The sequence below is a fragment of the Anser brachyrhynchus genome (genome assembly GCF_964034855.1).
Source record: "Anser brachyrhynchus genome assembly, chromosome: 10".
NCBI lineage: Eukaryota > Metazoa > Chordata > Aves > Anseriformes > Anatidae > Anser > Anser brachyrhynchus.
The window spans coordinates 4,095,863-4,119,426 of NC_137705.1; the positions used below are offsets into that span (position 1 = coordinate 4,095,863).

Genomic DNA, 23,564 nt, shown 5'->3' on the forward strand with positions numbered 1-23,564 from the left:
TGCTAAGTGCACGCAGGTACACTGATGATAGAAAAGGACAATACAACTCAGATTACAAGTTACTCTGTGCTCTTTTCCTTGAGGTCCCCTTTATTTTAAAAGAGGTGTCAAAGTCCAATTAAAGCAGCAAAAATAACAGCTTACCTTTGCAACCTTAACTACAACAAAAGAGTGGAGAACATACCTTTCCTAAAACACAGCTTCTCTTAAATAACTTCTACACCCCAGCTGACCGCAGTTCCGCTCAGATACCACATCAGCTCACATCCACAGCCCGGCTTGCTCTCTGTAATAATTCTTGGAGGTGGTCACGTGCTCTCAATTTTCAGTTTTTCCCAAGAAACTGCATTTCCCAGCACGATTGCTCTTAAAGAATTCCACCAGCCAAAACAAGCCTAGAGAGGCATAAACATACATTTTAAAGACCAGTGCACTTCTACAACCTACTTAAAAACCCTAGGATACAAATTAGAGTGTCCTAAACTGGTAAAACATTGCATTTCTTCACTAAAGTTGAAAAAAAACTTTTATCTAAATTCTTGTTCTATGTTCTGCACAGGAACATGGAACTAAGTACTAACTTTGTAATAGAATAAAACACACTCGACCTATTTACTAAGCACTTTAGAGTTACTTCTTTGCATGCAGAAAGTAAAAAGCAGTAGCAGAACGTTTGATTCTAATGCTGCACAATGTGGTAGGCATGCTTGCAGCCCTCCAACTTTCTGTGCCACTGCTGTCAAGTTATGAATTTCATTGGCACTGCGCTGTAACAGATGCTGCTCTGAGGATAGGTAAACCCAACAGGGGCCACCACGCTCAGATCTTGTCTCTAAAAGTGAGATACAAGTTAATATAATACTTTTGGCAGGATTCAATCAATAGGGAATGGTTTCACTGGTTTCACTCCAATCCTTTTAACTTCTGTTTTGAAAAAAGTGGACTTGTATTATAAGAGCGTAGCACTTACATGTCATATAATTTTATTTAATAGCAAGGTACATTAAATAAGATGTTGGGGAATGACACTGAAGGAAGATCTTTATTTCATAGTGCGAGAGAATCCCAAGAGTCAAACCAACTGTATGCTAACACTGACTCCTCATTATCAATGAACTTCCTTTCCACTTGCTCAGACTAGAAAGCAAATCTATTCTAGTTCCAAATCTATTTTTACCAAGTAAGAATGACAACATTTTGTATTTTCACAGATACGTAAGTCACACATAAGGAACACTGAACGATGGCCTGCCATTTAGGCAGTAGCTCCATTCGATAAGCTTAATTAAACCACTGCCGTTGGTGAGATCATGCCCACTTCCTTACTGTTAGCCAGACAAAACCAAATTTTTTGGAAGACTGACAAAATGTGCTGGTTACAAGTATCTTTGGACTGAAAGCAATTTTTATTAAAATGACAAAGCATAGACATTTGACTAGATTAGGCCCTCTTCAGAATCATTTAAAAAGTTGACTATGTTCTGAAGATACCAGTAGACTGTGGAAAGCAATGCTTATTAAGATCTGGAAAAACAGTTTATGGAGAAATTTCAGTTATACAGTTCAATATGCCTTTGAATCCTTGCAGGCACTGCCACAACAGAAAATGTCTAATTTCTGTCATTTTTTTTTTTAGTCCTCTTTTCCATACTGCTCACTGATATAGAATGTGTACATAAATCTATAAAAACTTGCTTTTTCAGTGCAAAGGGTATTTCAAAGAGACAGCAATCTTTCATTTTTAAAAGTGTCATTCCCCAACTTGTAGAAAATAAATAGTAAAGCCATATTCCCTGTCGTTTCTCCTCCTTCCTCTTACCACAGGAACAGTAAGAGAAAATGCTTTCTGTTTTTCAGCCCTCTCCTCCTTCCTTCCTCCACTAGAATTAATAAAAGACCGTTTTTTTAAAGTATATACTTCCAACAGCTTTTTGTTTCCTATAGGAAAGACATTTTCATTGAAATAGATTTTTTTTAGAAACAAAAAATAAAAACATTGAACTATGGCATCAAGAAGTCTTGGAAATTTAACCACAGACTTGCAAATTAAATGAAAACACTGTGGGTTTTTTGTTTGTTTTGTGTTTCAGGGAAAATGTTTAAAGATATACAAATAGTGTCTACCTCTTTCTTAGAGGACAATCATTTCCTCTGGAGCAGGAACAAAATAAAAACCATAATTATTTCTCTGGAAATAAGGCAGAGAGAGCACACAAATGACTTTGCATGTTTGGGTGGTAACAAAGATTATTTCAAATGCATTTTAGGATGAAGCTCACATTAGGGGAGGCCTGCATGTTTTGAAACCCACATCCCCACAGCTAACTGAAAAATATTTCGATTCACAGCAATTCATTATTTCCCTTCTATTTTCAAAGGAGAAACATTCAAATATAATCCTGGAAGACAAAAAAAACTTGTGTGTGGTTTCATCATTAATACATTGTGTGATCTCAACCAAATGAGTTAGGCAATCATACCTGAGTTTCTTCATTAATGAAACAGAAATGTTAATTACTCTTTGAAAGGTATTTGGCACGCCTTGTAATAAAGCATACACAGAGAGCACGATTTCATTTTGTGTAAATCCCCAATGCTGCTTGTGGAGTATTTACTGAGAATCAACAATGAAAAAACTCACGTTAGCAAAGGAGATGTGGTGCTTTTAAACTTATAACAACAGAATGATGAGAAATCATTTTCCAATCCAGATTTTTTCTTTTGGCACTAAGTTTATATAAAGCCTATTTTAGATTTATTTATTTATTTATTTAGAATTTTTAGAGAGCAGGACCGGGTCTAATATCTTAGCGATATGAATCCAGTTCTGCCTGATGCAGTTGGACAAATCTCATTTAAAAATAAAAAATAAAAAAAACCTTACACTTGAGAAGCTCAGATCAAGCATTGATTTGATAAGAATTATGTTCATACTCATCAGTACTGAAGGAAGAGAGACGTAACATACAAATTATATGGCATTATCATGTGCTTCCACGTTCTCATCTTCCTAAAATACCAACAGAAATTAGAACTAACTGGAAACCAAGTTACAGCAACATAACCGTGACACACTATGCAGACAAAAGACAGAAGCCAATGTTGCCAGTTCTGATGGATCTTTAAGAGATTAACGCGCACTCCCCAAAAAGAGCATTCTTGCATTTCCAGTTCTTTCCTTTGCACTGAGCCAGCTGAAAACTATTCCTTTTGCAAGGTTAACTCAACACCATCAGCAGCTCTCGTGCAGCAGCGTGGCCGGACTGCTAACACCGGGGAAGCAGCAGCGGCACTCGGGGGAAGAAGGGGAAGGGAGGATTACTGCCCGCGGCAGCAGCAGGGGCTCAGGTGCGCTGCTTTTCCTCACTGCCCTGGAAGGTCTTTCCAACAACCAAAACCTGATTCTTGAGCTTTAGGTCTCTAACAGTCCTGAAAATTTCCACGGAATTATACAGCATCAAAGCCCTGGGCACAGATCAATAGCTGTAATGCTGAATGCAACAACGTAAGACGTACGATCAGCAGATACCTTTACTTTCAGTAATGAAGCTTACATTAGGTATCTAGAGATTCCTGACCGAACCTGGCTTAATTTCATTCACTGATGTGTGACAGCAATTTGTAAGGTTTTTTAACTCAGTTTGAACCGAAATTGATTAGCACGCTTTGAAATAATCTGTAGCAATTCAATATCAAGTGCAATGCAGCAGAATATGAAGAGTGAGCCTAAGAAAATCTGAAGAACCCTGTTTCAAGACCCATTTAAGATCTTCAGAAAAGAATTATATATCAATATACATCATAGGATTTACATGAGGAGGTTAGGGTTTGGGTGTTTTTATTAAGTTAATAGTTGCAGGAACACCAGCACGATACAAAAAAAAAAAAGACACTAAAAAGTTGTGTATTTATTATTTAATTTAAAAGTACTTCATAGCCACTTCAAGACAAATCACATCCCTCCTCTGAGGAAATCGCTGAAGATCATTTAATAGATCCGGAAGGCCTGGGAATATCAAAAGATGAGAATAGCTCAGTTGGGGTGCCTGAAATCTAGAAAAGGCTGAAAACAAAAACTGTATTTGTGGGAGTTGGGTTTTTATGTTAAAAGTACCAACAGCAAGATGAAAAAAGAAAAAAAAAGCTACATTTGGTAAATATTCCAGGCTTTAGCAAAGTTAGCCACTGGCCCCAAAACTAACTCGGATCAAGTCCCCCTGATTCTCTGGAACTATGAGAGCCTGCGGCAACTCAGGGCCAGTGTAGTACTCATTCCAAGCTGCCTTTCTCACACCTTCCTCCCAGTACACCCCTAGGACACGAGGCTGCTTTTACACCACCCCACAAACTAACAGATCGTTCAGATTACCAGCAGACTTGTTTTTTCACCTGGAGCCTAAGGTGTGAGGAAGCTGGTATTCAAAACAACTTGCCCTTCAGAAGAGCCAAGCAGAACAGGAAGGAGATCTTTGAAAAGCGCGTACACCAAGAAGGCACCAGCTTTGTACAACCCGAACCAGTAGAGCAGGTAATTAGAAGGCCTCAGGAACAACAAAGGATTCAGGAACAGCCTCCCTTTCATGGAAAGACATTTCTGCAGGAGCAGATCAATCAATGACCCTTTTTTTTAAAAAAAAAAGTTTGTTTTTTAAAAAAGTGCATCATTTATGACCAAAATATTTTGGTTTTCAGACATTTTTGGACTATACTATAATCTTTACAAAATAACATAAGCAATTATGGTGTATTTATAGAAATATAAAAGCAAAATGTTTTACCTCCAAACATTAACCAAGTGCTTTGTTAATCTTAAACGATGATTCTTGTTTTGTCTCAATTTTTGTTTTCACTTCAAAGGAGGTGTTGACAGGTTGTTTTTTATTCCAGTCCAGAATGAAAGCAAAATTTCCAAACATTGCTGTGTCTTTTGAAGCACAAACAATTCCTTATCTCACAGCAACTACCGGTCTTTAGGAGGCTGTAGTCCTCGTAGATCCCAGTACAGATAGGCATTTGCCACAAGAGCCCAGCATTGGAACGCTTCCAGCCTCCCTGGGGGCTCCCTGTAGCTGTGCTGTCCCATCTAGATGGGTCCGTGGTGTCTATTTGCCAGGAAAATATTTGACTATATCCGACAGAAAGGTGCAAAACATTCTCTGAGAGTTAGCTTCTTCATGGTTACAGGTGCCTGATCATTAGGAGAGGAATCTCTTCTTGAAGCACTGGGAAGGAAACCACTTGAAATTAAATGATCAATGGTTTGTGTTAAAGCTGATAATATGTCAAGATTTACTGCAGTATGAAAGTCCCACATTTTTTTTTCCATTACTGGTACTTCATTCTCAGCTATAAATGTCACAGACATGCAGAGTTATCTCTACTAGGATCATACTTACAACGATGAACGTAAAATCTTATTTGAGCTCCATTTATACTCAGCGCTCCATGTGAACACGACGGGGATGTCTCCTAGCGTCAGTCGTGGCTGCAGCCAACAAGGTTCATACTGATCTAACAGACCCAGCAGGATGGCAATGAGGACATGGAAATCACGGTTCAGGTCCCTTCCTCTGAATCACCAGCAAGGGCTAAATGCCCATCTGGTTTGTTGTCGTGCCCCTCTTACTTCTGCCCGCCCTGTATTTAGGAAATTTTGGGCATGTTCTCCCCACAAGTTTCAATACTGACTGAAGCCATGCTTGCTAGTAAAAATTCTTGGATGAGGACAGCACTGCCCAGGCTGAGTATGGGGCATGTAATGAACCACCACCCAACTACACACTTCCCAGGCCAGAAATGAAGAAACACCATATAGAGTGCTACTGGTTTACAGCCGGCCTTACCTTTCCTCATGAATATCAATGGGAGTTTTATTCTTGACTTCAAAGAGAGTGTGACTGAGCCCAACATACCACACAGTTGAGCAATTTGAGCAAATGAGAAAACAATTTCATCACCAGGCATTCAACTGGTTTGGCTGCAGAGCCAGCTCACAAGCTCCTGTCACACACAGGTGTTGCCGCAAAACCACAGACACTGCAGCAGTGACCACACCGGAGTGTCAAAAAACAAAACAACAATACAAAACAAACCAGAAGGAAAGAAGGGAAGGCAAATGATGCTAAATGCCCAAATCCTTGAAGTGCTGCAGAAGGTAGTAACCTCAGTTTCCTCTGAGACTAGGTTCCCAACTCTGTCACCACAAAACAACTCGAGTGGAGCAGGACTCATTACCACTTTGATGAAAGTTAAACGTATGTATTTGTCTCATTCAATGATACATCCAATCTAATACTCCTTCACTATGGTAAGAGTAATATGGTAAAAGAGGAACGGTAAGCCCAGTTTTCTCTGCTCGATGCAGACAGACCATATATATGCATGGAGACATTTCAACCAGTGTTGCATCTCCATCTCCACTTTGCTCTCCATTACTTCATCAAAAGCCACGCGGCCAAGTACCTTACCTTGCTGGTGGATTTTTGTGCTGTACTGCAAAAGCCATACATTTTAAATGCAACGGCGGGTGAAGAGAAGACAACAACTCCCTGAGGCCATACCCCTTTTACCCTGAACAAGAAAAAGAAAGGCTACAACAAAGAATAGAGCCGCATTGAAAGCAAATTTTAAAACAGACATCACTGAATTCTAGTGTCAACCACAGATAAAGTAACCAACTCTTCAAAATGGGCATGGACAGAAACGCTACAATGGACAGTTAACAGCACTAGTACTGAGCTCCATCCCAACGAGACCCAGTACACGCACACACTTAAAAATATATATAAATAAAAATACAGAGCTTGCTTAAAATTTCATTTATTTGTACGGTAAGCCAGAGGATCTTAATCAACACAGAAATGCACTGCTATGCCTCCTTGGGAGCTATAAACAATTGGTGCACTTGTCAAATAAAAATACACAAGAACCCGATGATACAGAAAAGGTACACAGCTCTGTACACACACACTCCTGCTGTGGAGGTAAGCACGCACACACAGCAGTTTCCAGTTTCCTCTTGTAAGAAAAAAGAACTGATAACAAAGCTATCTAAGCCTCCTTTGTAAAATGCAGGCAAATAACCTAGAAAAGCTCTCACGTTATATAAATGATGCAACCAAGTGCTTCCCACTCTGGCAGTTCTTTGTTCTACAACGTGCATTTGTAACCTGACACTTTCTTAAATGGCTTTGGGCGAAAAGGAGGTGCTCAGCAGCTCTTAATATAAAGCCCCTATTTATCTATCTTCAGCAAGTTCAAGTATAATATAGCAAATTTAAAACCTGAATATTTGACGCTGATACAGCAAGGACTTGGTTACACACTTAACTTTATGCACTGCATATAAGCCTACTGACTACAGGCAGAATTCAGAGTATCAAACGCTCGCTGGGTCCGGGCTTACCTTCACCTAACCAGGGCACGGCTCCGCGGGCTGCACCCTATTGCTTCCTTCTCCATGTTAAAGGTGATTCTTTGTTATCAACACATGCAGCGTGCTGGAGCATCTGCTCCTTTACAGAAAACTATTTTGGTTTTCCCTTCTATGTTATGACACACCGCTAAACGTGTTACATTAACAAAGGTGTTTTGGTTACATTATACCGCTGGAAATAACTAAAATATGAGAGGAAGCAGAAAAGAGGATACAAGGTCTATGTAAGTATTTACATATCCCATTATTAAAATAAATGAAGGCTAATTTACATGAATTAGCCACAAGTACGAAATACGAAATGAATGAAAAATGGTTTCTAAATAAGATTAATACTAGAACCAACTACTGTTAAAACCAAAATACAATATGGTTTTGAAAGCTGTAATAGAATATAAATTAATAATTCTAACAACAGCAGAATCAAAGTTACATAATTGTTTTAATACACTTTGGAGAGTTCAAATTATAGCTTTTTTTTTCCCCCTCAGAAAAAGCTCAGCGGGGGGAACTCCCCCATTCTTCCTGCACGCTGATACCGTATGAACAGACTTCTCCATGTTAAAGCATATACTTCATACATTTTAATAGCTGTTGCGAACATAACACAGTTCTTTCTAAAAATAATGTAGCACCTCCTGTAAACATAAAAAGCAGTTTTAAAGTCTAATCATTTTATATGTAATTACGCCTTTGTTTTGTGATTAATTCCATTCCTTCATTTTAACGCAGGGTTTTGCTGAATCATGGCTTACACAATCACAGCCTCCTAAACTTCAGAGACTTACCATCGGTATTGCAACTGTCTGGGCAACAAGACTTTTGCTCTGCAACTTTCTGTGGCTTCTAGATACCATGGAAATGAGAAATTCAGAGAGCCCAGCATGCATCTCATCTATCCTCATTTGACCTACAGGCAGCTTTACCCTGATACTCAAAAATAAAGATCAAAAAGCAAGCTAAGATTTCTACAAGTTCTCAGTATTGCTAGCCTAAAAGGTTTGCTTATGTTAGCCTTACATTAATTTAAACTTTTTAAAACAGCATGCTGAGTTTTCCTTTCATTGCCTTCTGGTTTTGAAGTCTTAAAGGTCCATTTGCATTATGTTTTCAAGCTTTGCTCTATCTAGGAATGTAGTGTTTTTTAATGGCAACTAGAATTTCAGTTGAAATAGAAAATACTGAGGCGAGTTGTGTGAGAGAGCAACATCTAAGCTGAAGCTTCAATGCCTCTCTGGTTCCCATTAGGAAATTCTGAGCTTTCCATCAGAGCAGATGCAGAAGGGCCTCTGTCCTTTACAAGTCAATTTACACTTATGTGGCAAAGACTGTAAGATAATGTCTCTGACTCACAAAACATGCACAAATTGTGGACTGGAATTTGCAGCACAGAAGCGCGAACAGCAGACACGTCTGCGTGTCAGGCCCGCTTAGGGCTAGCACAGGCCTGCAGCGAAATTGCCAGGACTGCACACCCCCTGCTTTAACACCCCCTCTGCTCAGACGATTGGGTAGCGATGCAGTTTGCCACGCCGTGTCATTCACACATCACGCTCAGGGATGTGTCACAGCCACTTTCACACCCCGTGCATTCGGAAAAAGTTTGTCAGCACTTAATCCCGCGTGCAGCCTATCTGGCAGCCTGAGATGCCAGCAAGGTCTGTGTTTTCTCTCCTCTTGTGAGCTGCCACACAAGGAGAGGTATGTGCGCGCTACGAGTACCTTCTGCTGGAGGCTGGTTTTTATGAAGCTGTGCATCTGTCCTGCCTGGATAGGGCAGCAACCTCCAGAAGTACAGCTCTTCAGAAATCCTACTTTTTAACTTCAGAAACACATCCTACCCCTCTTCCACACACAACAGATATTTATCTCTAATAAATGCGTGTTACGTATACAGGATATGCAAACTGTATCCGTTTTCTTTTCCTTAGAGGAAAGCTTCATGCATCTCACCTTCCTCACCCCTCTCCTACTTGGCCTGTGAGACATAAAATGCAGTAATTTCAAGGGTGAATTTCTTTTGCTAAACAGACTTGGAAAGTAAGATAATTTTCTGCTGTTTTCTGCATGCTCCCACCTACATGCACCCATTAGGGCTTGCTTACACTTAAAAGATGCTCTCTGAAAGTCTGCTCCTGTATCACTGCTCCTGAGGAATGTCCTTACTTTCTGTTCCCCAGTAACTTCTCCCTATCACCCCTCGGCCACTGCAAGTTTTAATAAGTTCTTGTCTGTGCATATCGTACGATGATCATCATACTTTTGACATCTAAACTAAATGAAGTACTTTAAATAGACATCAAAGCCTTCTTGTATCCCCTTTTCACTTTGAAGCTATCCATTATGATCCTAGCATAGAACCGTACCTCCAGGAGGGAAAGTGCCAGGCAGTCACATTTCTATGGCCCGGGCTTCTGGCAATGCCGAAAGCAGAGGTCACAGCCGGCATTCTGTCTCCCAACCTAGGTACAGAACAAAGGTTCTCCGTGGCATAGCATTGTTACTGCGCAGTAAATAGCGATTAAAGAGGATTAATTAAAGAGGATTGATTAATTAAAAGCAGATCAATAATACCTGATTTTGGACTCTTCATTCACAATATTCTTGTACTGCATCTAAAGCAATGAGCATTACCGAGTTAGGGCATACATTCTTAAATCTGTAGGAGAGTGGAGGGGAAGACCAGGCCTGTACTCCATGCAAGAAAGGATTCTCTTTCTGTTGTGCATTACCTGTGCAGGTGCCACAGCTTCCACTGCATCACCTTCCCATTGCTTGTATGCTGCTTTGCTGTTTATGCTGTAATTATTTTCCATCTATTTCCATTGTGAGAAGCCCTCATAAAACTACTGAATAGCAAAGGGTAAAATTGACAATCACTAGACAAGAAGTGCTGTAAAATAAAGAGGACACTTCTATTCCCCTAATCTTTGTAAGAGAAATCTCAGGTCCTACGTGTGAAGAACAGCAAGTAATATACCTTCAGACAGAACTTCAATTTTAAGCAAATGCTTTCCCTATACTACAGTAAATTTTAACTCATCATGTGACAAGAGTGACCTTTGCTGTAATTTAGCATTTTCATGACAGCCAAGATTATTTGCCTTATCATTTCAAGAGTTATATCCCATACATATTAAATAGCTCAAATTGTCACTTCTTTGTTGAGCTTAAGTTCAGTACAAACTTCTGCACAACTTTAAAAAAAAAAAAAAGTACAGTGAATACAGCTGTTCTTAAACAAATAACCAAACTCACTGAACAAAAATGAGAATCACCAACTCTCTGTGTGGCAACCAAGAGCAATGTAGGAAGACAACAGAATGCCTAAAAAAGGACAGTTTAGGTGGATCTCTAGGATTTCTTCTGTTTTTGTAGTTTGAGAGTTATTAAGAAATTGGATATGGAAAATAATACATTTTTTTCTGAGTAAAAGAGGTCATATTCTTCATTTAAATGCTTCATGATGTCTGAGTGCAAGAATGAAATACTCCAAGTAAAAAACACAGCTACGTTTAGTATCTGTGGTTGGCCCCCAGGTAGACAATGACACGATTTTCGTACACCTTCTTCATAGTTTTCTCAATTTGCTTCAAAAATACTTGTGGAATTCTCCCACATAACGTGTGCACTGTGTCCAGAAACTTAGACTGAAGAGGATAGTACAAAGACTGGAAGAGATTGTCTTCAAATGGAAACTAAAGAAAAGAGAAAGAGAATTGTTAGTTTTCAGTAGCTATAAAATAGCTTTTTAGAAGTTGCTGTAAGACCTTTTATAGGGTGGGTGATGACCTGCACCTCACCCTTCCAATGTGCCATTAAACTTCAAACATCTGAAGTCTGGTCCGCTTTAGAGTGCTCGTTTTCAGAAAAGTTTGTCTGGGCATAATACCCGAAACAGTCAGCTTCCCAAAACTGCATTTCTAGAGTCCGTACTTCAAGGAAGGTCGCTAACAAGGCACACTGTTATGAAACACGTTTTAGAGTAGAGTTGTACATGTACAAGTGAGGCAGTTACTTAAAGAAGCTTATTTGGAAAGCAAGAGCTGAAATCCTTTTGGATGGAACTAAAACAGGATGAAAACATCCTGCAGGAACATGCTTTACACATTCCAACTGCTAACAGGCTTCCAAGCCCATAGGACCAGTCCCAAGGCAGACTGAAACAAAACCTCTGAACACTCAGACTGCCAATACCAGGTCGTCAAAAACAGTTTGACTTCACAAGTGTGCTCTTATTGTGCAGAGCAACTTGCTGATACAGGCATGGCCTAAATCAACTCAGTCCTCTCCAACTCTCCTTACAAGACAGCAATGGATGGCTATTGCAGTGTTCTTCAGCAGAATTAGGGAACTTCAGCACAAATCCACATGTCCATGCACATGCAGGTTATGCGTAACTACATTAGTTGGTAACTGTAAGTCTGTTATTTTCTATATGGCCCAGGCAGTCTACAACTTAAACTTTTCCTAATCAAAGACAAAATAGGGACCTGCGTGTCTGTACATAAGCCACTGAAATACTCTTCTGCATTCCCTGTGCCTTGAGGTTCCAGGTACTCAGGGAGTACAAGCTTTGGGCATTGGCATTTATGGACCAGATGTGCCGTGCCAGCAGAAAGAACTCCATTCAAACACTACTTCTACCTCCAGTATCACAGAAAAGCAATTTACTAGACGTTTTGATCAGAAGTTTGCTGTAACATGAGGGAAGATTATTCAAATCATCTCAGTAAAACAGGACAGGCCACAGCAACCTTATTATCTGTGACCAAAGGGTATTCATGAATCACAGCTCTGCTCAGCCTGATCTGCTGCAATAGCAATCTGAGTGAGCTGCTTAAAGCCAAAATCTACATGGAAAAAAAAGGACTGCCTCTATCAAAAGAAAGAACTTACATCACGTATCACTTCATAGAGTGCCTTGAACGTAGGCTGTTTGTCATCATGGTAGACACCTCTATTTCCATGCAAAATAGAGACACCTTCTTCTTCTGCACCTTTGCAGTTACTTCCATACATACAGTGGTCAGGCCGGTAGTTCCACTGACACGGAAACACGTAGAGACACTCTGCCAGTGTCAGTTGGGGGATTGGGAGGAAAAAAAGGAAAAAGAAAAAAAAAGACACATTAAATGAGTTACAACTTAAGCCACATTTCTGTGGAGAAGCTGGGACTGATGATCAGAAAAAATCAGTTACTTCTTTTACAAAGATCCAAAGCAAAACTAGACACAGAAGCTTCCCTTCCTCAGAGGATGGCTACGCCCCTCTCAGCACTGCTAGACTGGAACTGATCAGAAAAGAGGGGAGAGCAACGAAAAGGCTGGGTGCAAATATAAACCAAGAGTATATTTACAAGGTTAGAAATGACAGAATCAAACCCAGAGAGTATGAGATATGTGGCACTATTCACGCTCTTCTGCCACGGGAGGAAGTTTCCAGAGTTCGAGAAACGATGGGGGAAGAGCACAGAGCACAGATAGGTATGCAAAATCCTGAATCCTTCTGGAGACAGCAGGGGAAGCTTGTAAAGTATATCCAGTGTTTGCTGCTGAAGCTTTCATTGAGGCTATGGCAATTTGTTAAGCTGAGACACAGCAGAGCGTAAGAGGCACTGTATTTTATCCATAGTCTTCCTAAGAGTTGTCATCCATTAATTTCAAAGGTCCGGATTATTTTAAAGATCAGATGAATTTCTCAGAAGGGCTTCTAACCTCATTTCCCCTACTGACTTTTTTTTAAGCTTTCTCCATACACCCACAGTATTTGTAACACGCTTACAATGAATCATGCCACTGCCTGTGACCTTTCTGCTACAGAAATGGAGCACAATGAATCATTCCACTACGCTGGCAGGTCGTGTCAGAAGCGCTGAAGATTGAAGTTTCCACTTGGCCTTTCCTAGCTTCCCAAGAAATGTGCAGCAGGTCCTGCATGGTTCTTGAGGAAGTGCGAGAAAATGTTTTTGAAACAGCTCTTCCCTAAGGGCGTCTCTAGCAGGAGATTGCTCAAGAGAGGGTAGATTATAAACGGTCTCCTTTCAGTCTGACCTACCACACATCCAAAATCACTCCCTGGTGTTGCTGGAAGGACAGGGAGGGCTGTGATTCCCCAATTCAAACTCTGATCCAGTTAACGGGGACTTTCCAGGAAGCCTGAGCAGATGTTTGCAAGTACAACCGCTCAGCAGGTCACTATGGGGAGAGGATGTCATCAGGTGCTTATCAGCTTCTGTACATGTTACTTGAGTATTCTCGATCTTCTCACCATGATGCTTTTGCACATTTTTTGCTGTCACAGCTGGGCTTGACCTCCAGCTGCTCTACGAGCCTTCAGATACATTAATCATCAGAACAGCCTTGGGAGAAAGGAAGGGGGCAGCTTTCCAGGCCCCAGGTAGCACAGTTCTGTGCAGTTTTAAGCCAATGCATCTATAGAAAGCCATCTGCGACAGTCTCAACTGATTCCTTCTTAGGTCAGTTTCAACAATCCAGCAGTTTAAAACCTCAGGAAAGTCTAGTTTTCTGTTTTAGTTGTTTCCAGTTATTTTGTTTTCTTTTCCTTGTGCAGTCTGATGTTACTTGATTTGTAAAAAGTTATTTACCAGTTACAAGGAAAAGGCAGATTATGGTGCAGAACAGAGTCTCAACATATGGATCTGATAGAGAACACTCATTGTGCTTTTTTTTTTTTCTCTCCACACTTAAATTAGCGACTTGAGTTTGACTTTACGACCAATCTGGCTTCATCTTTCTCCAGAAGACCCTATTCCCGTAATATTTATGTCTTTCTGGAAATTAATTTATAATTTCTTTATGAAGATTTCTTCCACGTTGTATTTCCCTAGGATTGAGTCTAATGCACAGTGTATCAAGGACGCTGATGCTTGACATCTGTCTGCAATAAACAGATGTTAACTTCCCGCTTTGCTTTTGCTCTCCTGTATTTTTGGCTGGATTTGAGTACATCCAATTACCTCCACTATGACTCCTTAGAGTAAAAGGAAAGGGGACAGAATAAAGAAAGATAAATCCAAACTTCTGTTGTTCTGATTTCAAGCTCACTTAAGGGAATACAAGGTCACACAGGAAATGAGGAAAAGCAAATAAGGATGGATGCTTAGCACATTCCGAAGTGTGAAATAAGGTTCTCAGCTTCTTTGGAAAGGACCTACTATGCTGCAGTTTTGAAATCCTTGCATTTCTCAGATGTTACTGTTTTTGGAAGAGCTTGAAGTCATTTCTGTGTGATCTTCAAGGGAGCTGAACTTCCAGAAACTGCCTCAGCAGTTGTGGAAAAAAGACACGCCCTTTTAACATGAAGAAGCTTTCAGCTGCCAGTTCCTTGGAAATGTACACTCATGCAAGTAAGACTGAAAATCAAGAGGACAGTAAGGAGAAGCCAGAAATGTTGCAAATTGTTTATGGAGACATTGTGCAAGAGTGACAGGAATCTGATATATTATTTTGCTGTGCTTACAAGTATATACTGATTGGTCATGCTAACCCTCTGTTTGAGCCTGGATAGGTGGGGTATGCCATCTGACCTCTGATAATACCTTGAGAGACAGGAGGTCCTCTAGAGCTCCTCATAGCACCAGAGCAAGCAGAATGTAGGGGGAGTAGAAAACACACAGCTAAACAGCAGAATATAAATGACACCATTCTGGGGCTTGCTGAGGCTGAGTCATTCAGTTGAGAGGCTAGAAGCACGTTTCTCAAAACGTAACTTTCAGTGAAGGAGGGCAGCAGGTTTTAAAGGAGGTATTTCAATGGCTGTTTCTGTTTTCTGTTTATAGGAACACAGTTAGTTATTTGCATAAGTGTCAGAATTCAGCTGGATTTCAGAAAAATAGACCATAATTCTGAAGAATGTTTGGCAACCTCATGCTCAGATAAACATCTGAAACAAAAATATTTTTCAGCTAGGCCCTGGTCCAGTGAAGCTCTTAAGCACATATGCAACTTAATCTTTATTTCTGCATTTGATCATGAAACTAACGTTATACTTATTTTCTCACAATCTCCAGAAGACAAATTTACATATTCATTAGAGCCAAGTATGAGCCTCATTATCCGCACCACTTTCAGAAGTATTTTTATAGGTGGTAAATCCTACATGCACGTTAACATGATCTTCATGGCAGAGTACACTATGCATATCAAAAGTCACAAACAGATATTTTTTTTTTTAATTTAGTGAAGTCAATAAATTTTCTCAGCACAGATAATCATGACTCCAAGAATCCTTACTTACCTGGGTTAAAGTAAAAAATAATATTTAGTAGATCCTGGTCTCCCCACGTAATGTAATTTTTGTACTTTTGGTATAGTGGATACAGCATTTCCTCCCAAGTCAAACCACTTGGTATCATGCTGTTCTGCAGGAAGAAAAACAGAAGCAATGGGTTAATCCTGGGTACAGTGATGTGATGTGTGACTCAGAGCGTGGCACCCACATATTCTTAAGTCTGCTAAGCCATGTCAGATACCTAGAAAAATGACGAACTGCTAGGAAACATTGACCCGGATAGGGTTGGAAGAGCGGAGCTGACTGTGCTCTGTTAATCTAACTGAACAGGAAAGCAAGGTCTCCTGGGTCTAGCTCTGATGTCAGCTCCTGCTATTGAGAATCTTCCTATTCTGAGCAACAGAAGGGAGAAAATGTGGAAAAATGTAAAAATGCAGGGATGAGGTGAAAATTGAGGTATAGAAGTGAGGAAAACGCAAACTGAAAATGATCTTCCCTTCCCAGGGATTTTGATATTAAAAGGAAGTTTGTTTATTTTCTTAAACAAGCTGTTCCTGTAATAGTATGAGTAACCCCTGGCCGTGACTGAAGAACAAGACCACTCAGGGGGTAAATAATGTTTTTAAAGAGATTACAGAATACATGCTCAACAGAGCAAACAAAATTTAACATGTCAGGCCTTTCACAAAATTGGAAAGATGTCAGTTTAAAGAGGGAAAACGTTCCCTTTTCATTTATATCGATTCACAGAATCACTTTATCTGCAGCAGGATACAAAATTTTATTTTCAGCAGATGCAAACAGTTACAAATATAACTGGATATTTACATCAAGCTTCTCAATTTTAAAACAACATAGTGACCACACTGAAGGTCCTTGAATTTCTCCTTTTATGTACCTGCAAAGGGAGAGCGTGAACTGTTGAAGATGATGTTTTCTCTACTGCTAACAGACTGCTTCATCTGCAAGTTTTCAGTGCTCCAGCCCCATGTAGATATTTCACTTGTTTTAGTGATCATTTTCACAATAATTGGGTTTAGTACCCACGTATGCATTCCATATTTTTTAGATTCTTAATAATATAAACTTTATATAATTACCTACTAATATTAATTCTCAATATATCTCTGTTTCACTAAAAGACGTGACAAATCCGTAAATCACTACTTTCTGCAACAGCTGCCTTTCTTCTCACCTTGAACTGAGTGTTGCGTATCCGCGTTAAATTCATTAGCATCACTCCAGAATTGACTCCAGTTGTCCCGTAATACGGGTGACGCGCAAATCGACTGTACCAGCCAATCTTTGGTATTTCGTGTTCTGGGGCCATAGCAGCTAGCTGCGTTGAGTTAAATTCTTTCAGGATGTGCCAGATGTCATCGATGGGCCTCAGGAAGAGAACATCAGTGTCCACATAAAGGAGAGAATCCACATCCTTTAAAATAACCTTTTGGGTTTGCACAGTGAGGAGAGGAAGACAGGAACCAAATAGACAATAAAAATGAAGATTATTGGCAAAAGGTCAGTACTTCAAACTGATCATTTAAAAGAGCTGATTTATCAGCTAAATGCAGTTACATACAGGAACAACAGTTATAACTTGTTTGTTTGTTTCAACTGCAAAGCAAAAGAGCTACCAGACCACAAACGCTGGACTCTAAACTTCATATCCAACAATAATCCACTTACCTCTCAAAAATATCTGCAAGGCCTAATTAGTATCAGTTCAGAAATGAAATGCAAAGACTATATATTTACATAATTTTGTTAGCTCTTTTAAAGAACTGTGCTATGCCTGTACAAAAAAAAATCCTACAAATACATTAACCAGTTTTAGAAAACATGTCATTTTTGCACACTGTATGACAAGGATTCTGAAAGGATTAGTATTGAAAATTATATACCATACAGTATAACATACATCTGCTACTCTGTATGTATGGAAAAGATGCTTTCAGAATCAGTCACAAAACCTAATTTGGATGGTCATCATGCAGTCAGATTGGCTACCACGGACCTTGATGAAACATATAAGCTTCCACCACAGACAGCTCATGTAAAAGAAAGCTTTTCATCTCCATTTGGGATTATGTTTTTCCTATTACAACCTTGTGTTCCTACACAAGGAGAATTACATTCAATATTAGTACATAAAAACGTTTTACGTTAAGACTACTAATCACAGAAATGCATACACATCCTCCTGAAGAACAAAAAATTGCCTGGTGAATAGAAATGTCCTCTTAAGACTTAGCAGGTCACATTCTGATCTCTGTTATCAGACTCTACACCAGGAATAAGCACAGTACAGTTAGTCAAGTCACAGGGGTGTAAATTGTAAATTAGATCCAGGATATTTAATCTATTCTTGTTGACAATGTTCCCCCTTGTGGCTGTCCAAGTGCTTACACGCTCATTCATTAATTTTTGTAGGGCAAATTATATAGTGCTTCAACAGCCTGAGAAAACTCCCTGGCTGTTTGCACCAGCTATTTGTAATGCTGTTTGTTAGGTAGCAAATACCATTAGCTAAGGTTCACCATCAGGTCCAACTGAATTTTTGTTGCTCTTCTTCATTAATTGCTAAAACTGTCCAAGGATTCCTCAAGGACTCAAATTTTCTTACTGTGGTCTCAGCCAAAAAGGCCACTTCTCTCCCTCTCTTTACTTGAAAGGCAAATCCAAAGGGCTATTGATTTACACCAGGCTGTGGAATGGAACCACCAGTCACTCGTCCAACTGCAAGGATACTAACATCAAATTCTCATATTTATGCAGATGTCTTAATACTACCAAAGAAATTGAATTTTACATGAATTGAAACGTATCACAATTAAAGATTACCTGTGAAAGACAGAGGGAACAACAGGATTTTGAAAAAGTGAAAAAAACCTGCTTTTAAGTATGCTCAGCAGGCATCCATTGAGATGCCAAACATGCAAGTACAGATTTGAGTGAGATTTTTCACCTGACTGCACACTTTGGGACTCCGACGGACATTTAGCCAAGTCTAACAAATTCCTGACATAACTGTATGTTCTTCCCACATAGCAGGACAAGCAGGAGAAGGCAAACGTCTGTACATCTGCTTACAAGAAACTGCACGTCAACAAGTCCAACAGTCAGAGCACTCTGCTGTACGGAAGGTTGTAACAATACACCTTCAGGACTTCTTTTTCCACATAAAACAGCATGTGAAGGTACCAATAATGAATGACACTAGCAGCCCAATAACACACTACAGAGCTGAAGTCCAATACTATAAAAAAAAAGATAAATCCCAAAAAGATAGCTACTTTAAATCAACAGAAGACAGGTAGTTGAAAAGATGAAAAGGATGTTTAGCTTAAGGACATTCTGGATATTGCATGCTATTCTGTAGCACTGACACGCCCTAATTCATAGGGACCCAGTATGTGAATTCAAATAAAGATGAAAATACTAAAAATAAAAATTCCCTCCAAATTTAGTGTGAGACGGGTGATAACATTCAAATATGAAGAGCACGGTAAGAAGCTATTTGCCTGATGGACCCACGGCACACTGCAGACCAAATCAGGATTTTTATTTTTTTTTAATATATATATATATATAATATATATATATGGCAGAGAGACAAGTTGAGGCATTTCCTAGCAGAGGGTTAAGGGGGGAGTTTAAAGGGTGCATATAGGAACTCCTCTCAAGCATAACTGACAGTGTCAGCACTGCCTCTGCCAGCAGAAAATATTCTTTCAGTAACTGCAAACATACACAGAAATTTAAGCCTGTGGAAGGCTTAAACGGACTGTAACAATTTTCCAATATATAAACGGATTCAAGCAAGTATTCCAGTTCTTTGTCAAGCGGGTGCCTACAGGCATTCGACCCCATGCCTTCCGCCTTGTCTTCCTCCACTTAGATTCACAAGCTTTTCTTTCCTCATCTGTCAAAAGATTGCTGCCTCTCTGCAGTCTGAGGTGCTGCCCTGCAGGGACACCCAACAGGCTGAAAGAAAAGCTGCTCTCCTCCTTCCAAGCCCTTCACACTTTCCTCTTTCGCATGCGAAGTGTTAAGACTTATTTAAAACCTACACATGTCAGTCTGAATTGATCACATCCCTGTCTGGCTGTGCCTTGGGTAGAGGAATTTAATTTCAGAAATCACGTTTGTAGAGTTCCTTGCATAGCTCCCTGGATATTAATGGAGCTACACTGCGAATCAAACTTCATTTAAATACCTCTGGCATTCCCAACATCCCATAGGTTTCAGGCAGCTCTGTACCCAAGCTAAATAAGAGTTTTCAGAAAAATATGTTGTGCTTTACACAGACCTTAAAACAGTATTTATCCTTTACTTATTCAAAAGCAAAGGAGAGGACAACACGCATTTTTGACTGCTGCTTTTCAACATCAAAAGCAGGTGAGCAGCAGGAGGCAGGCAGCGGTAGGAGACCCTGCTCCAGCCGGCTCTGCCAGAGCAGAGCAGCACTGAGCCTGCTGGGGGCTCACCGGGGGACACGCTGGAGAAGATGCACACCCGACCTGCAGCATAAGCAGCACAAGATTGTGTCTGGTACTCCGAGTTTACGCTTGCTAGCACGCACCATGTAGACATACCTGACAGACTGTGATTTTTGAAACGAATGGTCAGGAATATGGGTTGACTGCCTTGTCTTCTTCCTCGCTCTGCTGGCACTTGCAGCTCAGAAGAACTGTGATTATTTTTTTTCTTATTTGCAGCTATACAGTATTCTTAGTAAATCTGTCAAAAAGTTCTGCACAGAACTTGCTATATTTAGCCTGACACTTCACTTAAACACTCAATTAACTGCAATTTGATTTCACAACTTCTGTCTCTGTAGTTAGCAAGGTTGGCAAGTAATAACACATGACTGTGTAAACACATATTGGCGTATCGAGAAGCTGCGTTACCTAATGGTTTGCAACAGCCAGCGTGTCAATTTAGCAGAGCTTTATGCAAAATTAGGGACGAATCACAATTAAGCTCGCATCTCCATGCTAATGTAGCAGTACCATAAAGTTGAGTTACTAAACTTAATTGTAATTAGCAATTAACTCAAGCTACAAGAGAGAATTTTGTCTACATAAAGCCCTGGCCTCTATTCCCAGCACTGTCACAGATCCACTGGGGAGGTGTCCTGGTTCCAGTTAGGACAGAGTTAAGTAGCTCATAGTAGCTGGTAGGGTGCTATGTTTTGGATTAGGATGAGAAGAGCGCTGATAACATGCTGATGTTTTAATTGTTGCAGAGCAGTGTTTACACCAGGCCAAGGACTTTTCGGCTTCTCGCTCTGTCCTGCCAGCGAGCAGGCTGGGGGTGCAGCAGGAGCTGGGAGGGGACAGACCCAGGACAGCTGACCCAAACTGGCCAAAGGGGTATTCCATACCATCTGACGTCATGCTAAACAATATATAGGGGTGGCTGGCCGGGGTGGGGGGGCCGGCTGCTCGGGAATAGGCTGGGCATCGGTCAGCGGGTGGTGAGCAATTGCATTGTGCATCACTTGTTTTCTTACACATTATTATTGTTAATACTATTACCATTATCACTATTATTATTATTATTGTTATTATTATTTTCCTGTCTTAATAAACTGTCTTTATCTCAACTCACAGGCTTCACTTTCCCGTTTCTCTCCCCCCATCCCAGAGAGGGAGGGGGGAGGGTGAGCGAACGGCTGTGTGGTGTTTAGCTGCCAGCCGGGTTAAACCACAACAGTCTTTTTGGCGCCCAACGTGGGGCCCGAAGGGTTGAGATATCGACAAATCTGACCAGAGTGTGTTAAACTAAAATTGGTATAAGTATTGGACCTGCTTAATAGTTGCTAGTCACGATGTTGATTGCCTTAATCTCCAGTCTGCTGTACCTGTATTCCAAATTGAGTTTTATGGTGCGTTACTTTCTGTATGTGCTCCCTGTTGCACTGTTTATCCTTTCCGGGCCCTGGTTTAAGATTGTTATGGTACTGTGCGGTGTAACAATGGCTTATGAAATGATGAAATATCTGGTCACGACTTTAACCTGGTATTTGTACTCAGCACTGACGTCGACTCTATACTTTGGAACCCATATCTCGGAAACTATTAGCAATTACACCTATTGCCTGTTTTCGTTAGGGAGCCAATCTGTGAAGGGGACAGGGGAAGACATGTTTCCCTACCTGTTCACTCTCCCTTTCTCCTTCACCACCACCCTCTTATCCCCCGAGTTAGTTACGGTGGTTCTCCGAGATGTTGAATATCCTTGGGATACTCAGACCAGCCTGCTCTTGTTGTTATGTCTCCTGAATGCGCTTCAGATTTTGTGGAGGGTTAAACAACTACTTAGGAATCTCATCCGGAGATCTGTCTTGAGGCGGGATAGTTGCGAGTGGCAGGGAGTGTGGGAGGATATGGGCAGGTTTCTAGAGCAGTGGTCACCTCCAGTGTTTTGGACATTCACCCCTGAACAACTGCAAAATCCTAAAAAGCTGGCAGAATGCTTGAAAAAAAGGTGTCATGACTCTGGCAGTTCCAAAGTGACACAAATCACTGTAGCGTGCTGGGGTCTGGCTTGTGCCTATCGAGCTGCAATTGATGTTATTAGCAACCTAGCTCCAGCTCCTGCAGCCGCTCCAGTTCCAGCTCCTGCAGCTACTCCAGCTGCAGCTCCTGCAGCCGCTCCAGTTCCAGCTCCTGCAGCTACTCCAGCTGCAGCTCCTGCAGCCGCTCCAGTTCCAGCTCCTGCAGCTACTCCAGCTCCAGCTCCTGCAGCCGCTCCAGCTCCTGCAGCCGCTCCAGTTCCAGCTCCTGCAGCTACTCCAGCTCCAGCTCCTGCAGCCGCTCCAGCTCCAGCTCCAGCTCCTGCAGCCGCTCCAGTTCCAGCTCCTGCAGCTACTCCAGCTCCAGCTCCTGCAGCCGCTCCAGCTCCTGCAGCCGCTCCAGTTCCAGCTCCTGCAGCTACTCCAGCTCCAGCTCCTGCAGCCGTTCCAGTTCCAGCTCCTGCAGCCGCTCCAGCTCCTGCAGCCGCTCCAGCTCCAGCTCCTGCAGCTACTCCAGCTCCAGCTCCTGCAGCCGCTCCAGCTCCTGCAGCTGCTCCAGCTCCAGCTCCTGCAGCTGTTCCGGCTCCTGCAGCCGCTCCAGCTCCAGCCCCTGCAGCCGCTCCAGCTCCTGCAGCTGCCCCAGCTCCTGCAGCTGCCCCAGCTCGTGCAGCTGCTCCCACTCCTGTGGCTGGGTCAGAGAAACGAGCTGTAGCAGTGCAAGTTGACCCCGCAGAGGGTATCCCAACCCCTGTGGCAGACCCTGTGTCTGGGTCAGAGAAACGAGCTGTAGCAGTGCAAGTTGACCCCGCAGAGTGTATTCCAAGCCCTGTGGCAGACCCTGTGGCTGGGTCAGAGAAACGAGCTGTAGCAGTGCAAGTTGCCCCTGTAGACAAGGTGAAAAAATGGTATAGAGGCTCAGGTCGTTTAAAACGCAGACAGTCTTCTGCTAAGTCTGGGCGAAGTGAAGACGAGGCTGGGCCATCAAAGGTGCAGGAGACTGAAGATGAGGATGAGGATGGCGAAAAATCAACAGTAACTACCCGGACTCCATACCAGCCATCAAAGGTGCAGGAGACTGAAGATGAGGATGAGGATGTCGGAAAATCAACAGTAATTACCCGGACTCTATACCAGCGTGAGCTACGAGATGTGCGAAAAGATTTTGGTCGCTGTATAGGCGAGCAGCTTGTCACCTGGCTGCTCCGGTGCTGGGACACGGGAGCCAATTATGTGGAATTGGAGGGCAAGGAAGCCAGGCGGCTGGGATCCCTTGCTAGGGACGCATGCATTGACAAAGCAATTGGAGATGGAGCACAATCTCGCAGCCTCTGGAGGCGTCTCCTGTCAGCTGTG

The 23,564-nt window shown here is 41.5% G+C and overlaps 1 protein-coding gene across 1 annotated transcript in view; it reads right to left on the reverse strand.

Moving 5' to 3' along the window:
* Nucleotides 1-6,803: 6,803 nt before the first annotated feature.
* The window catches only part of GXYLT2 (glucoside xylosyltransferase 2), a 32,311-nt gene continuing 15,550 nt past the window's right edge, over nt 6,804-23,564 (reverse strand). The window contains exons 4-7 of the mRNA XM_080606982.1: nt 16,884-17,135; nt 15,695-15,818; nt 12,335-12,507; nt 6,804-11,133 (exon numbers count right to left, since the gene is read on the reverse strand). Coding sequence (XP_080463108.1) covers nt 10,951-11,133; nt 12,335-12,507; nt 15,695-15,818; nt 16,884-17,135 — 732 coding nt within the window. The 3' untranslated portion in view covers nt 6,804-10,950. The remainder of the gene's footprint in view (nt 11,134-12,334; nt 12,508-15,694; nt 15,819-16,883; nt 17,136-23,564) is intronic.